The sequence below is a fragment of the Triticum dicoccoides genome, chromosome 7A (assembly GCF_002162155.2).
Source record: "Triticum dicoccoides isolate Atlit2015 ecotype Zavitan chromosome 7A, WEW_v2.0, whole genome shotgun sequence".
In the NCBI taxonomy this organism is placed as follows: domain Eukaryota; kingdom Viridiplantae; phylum Streptophyta; class Magnoliopsida; order Poales; family Poaceae; genus Triticum; species Triticum dicoccoides.
The window spans coordinates 683148563-683150512 of record NC_041392.1 but is presented as its reverse complement, the minus strand read 5'-3'; the positions used below and the strand labels follow the sequence as shown (position 1 = coordinate 683150512).

At 45.2% G+C, this 1950-nt stretch overlaps 1 protein-coding gene across 1 annotated transcript; it reads left to right on the top strand.

The window, feature by feature from the left end:
• Positions 1 to 738: 738 nt before the first annotated feature.
• LOC119334685 (cortical cell-delineating protein-like) lies at positions 739 to 1477 on the top strand. The gene has a single exon (XM_037607225.1). It carries the CDS (start codon positions 790 to 792, stop codon positions 1186 to 1188), a length of 399 nt encoding a protein of 132 aa, XP_037463122.1. The 5' UTR covers positions 739 to 789; the 3' UTR covers positions 1189 to 1477.
• The last annotated feature ends 473 nt before the right edge of the window (positions 1478 to 1950 follow it).

Below are 1950 nucleotides of genomic sequence, written 5' to 3'. Positions count from 1 at the left end.
AGTAAACTCCGGCGACTCCCGCACCCCCACCCTCAACCTGCATCAGTCAAATTTTGGAGTCCCTCCTGCTCGTCCTCGTCATTGTCACCCGCCTTCAGTCTCGCACAAAACAGGCTGTAACTGACGCAAAGGAAAATTTCAGGTACCTAGTGTTTAGAAAATGTGTGGAATTCTTCGTTGGCACAACCAATGATGCTGGATTAACTAATAATTATTATATAGCGAGCTGAACGTAGGTGTCTATCGGTGCCAATGAGCCACTATAATAAACCAGAGTACGAAAGATATAATAGACACATGGAATTAAAACCATACAATTCCTATATGTGTCTCCCGTGACCCCGATGATCAGGGTTACGCCATCTCATAGCGCTATCATGTCAGATATATTCCTTTGTCCGATACTATGCTCCAGATTATTATGTCTACACTTGTAAACCCATCAAATCTTTATATGCGCACAGCAGACAACATGCATATAGGAGTACTCTTCTTGGAAACTAAAGAAAAGTCTCCTGGCGCAGCTCTCGGGTTTTTGTTCATTAGCGAACAGATTAAGCTCCAATGATGGATGTTACACACGTAACATGCCAGTACAATAATGGTTGCACATAAGTTTTGCAATTACTACGGCAAGAGTCAAACTAATTAGCTCGACTGATAATGACATGCATGCACTTGCACACTATAACCGGCCTATAAATAACACCTCAAACAACCCAAGAAAACCATCCCAAACTAGCAAAGCCTACAAGCTTAGCCACAGAGCAGTAAGTTCGATCAGTAGCAATGGCGCCCTCCAAGCTCGCCCTCTTCCTCGCCCTGAACCTGGTGCTCCTTGCCGCTGCGCATGGCTGCGAGCCCTACTGCCCACCGGTTGTCCCTACCCCGCCGATCCTCCCACCGTCTGTGCCGTCGACTGGCGGGGGCAGCTGCTCGATCAACACGCTGAAGCTGGGCGTGTGCGCCAATGTGCTGAACCTGCTGAAGCTCAAGATCGGCGTGCCGGCGAACGAGGAGTGTTGCCCGCTCCTGGGTGGGCTCGCCGACCTCGACGCCGCCGTGTGCCTCTGCACCGCCATCAGGGCCAACATCCTCGGCATCAAGCTCAACGTCCCCATTGACCTCGTCCTCCTCCTCAACCAGTGCGGCAAGAAGTGCCCCTCCGACTTCACCTGCCCCATCTGATCCATCCAACCATCGATGAATATTATACATGCATAATCGTTGTATTCGTAACTAATTTGCATGCCATACGTACACACCATACTTATATTTTCTATGTTCCAGTCCATGTACTCTATGTCAGGCGTTTGCATGGGCTCCCTCGCTCGTGCATGCATACTTGATAATCGTGTGATTGATCAGTGATCATTGTATCCTGTTATGGTACTTCAATGCATGATTCATGTATTTGTGTAAGGACATACATACTTGTATCATTAATATTGTATGTGTACGTGAAAGGTTTGTTCAACTTGGGTTAACACATCACCCGGAAAGAAAATGGGTTTAACTTGACCCGTGATATGCCAGCTTGAATTACATATTTATATGTACATACACATGATTGTGTCAATCCTGATCAGATTCACATATTTTCTAACGCAAATACTTATCAGTGCAGCTGCGCTAATTGAGCTTTCCGGGCGCACACGCTATGTGATAAAAAAAACTCATGTTGCGTCTGAGCAGACCTGCCACAAAAGGTGTGTGTCATCGTTACAATACAAAAAGGGAAACTATCTAGTCCTCGTCCCATCCGAACACAAGTGAAGAAAGAAAAAATGCATGCATTTATTTGGGTTTTACAAAACTTAAAAAGTCATAACTTTTGATTCGTGTATCAGAATTTAGATTCGTTTTCACCGTTGGGTTTTTCACTGCGAGTTCTTCAAAAATAGATCCAATATGTGTATATTTTGATGAACTTTTTTTCTGAGCAACTTT

Bases quoted from the DNA above. Each gene is read 5' to 3' on its own strand.
- LOC119334685 (XM_037607225.1), top strand. From the start codon at position 790: ATGGCGCCCTCCAAGCTCGCCCTCTTCCTCGCCCTGAACCTGGTGCTC.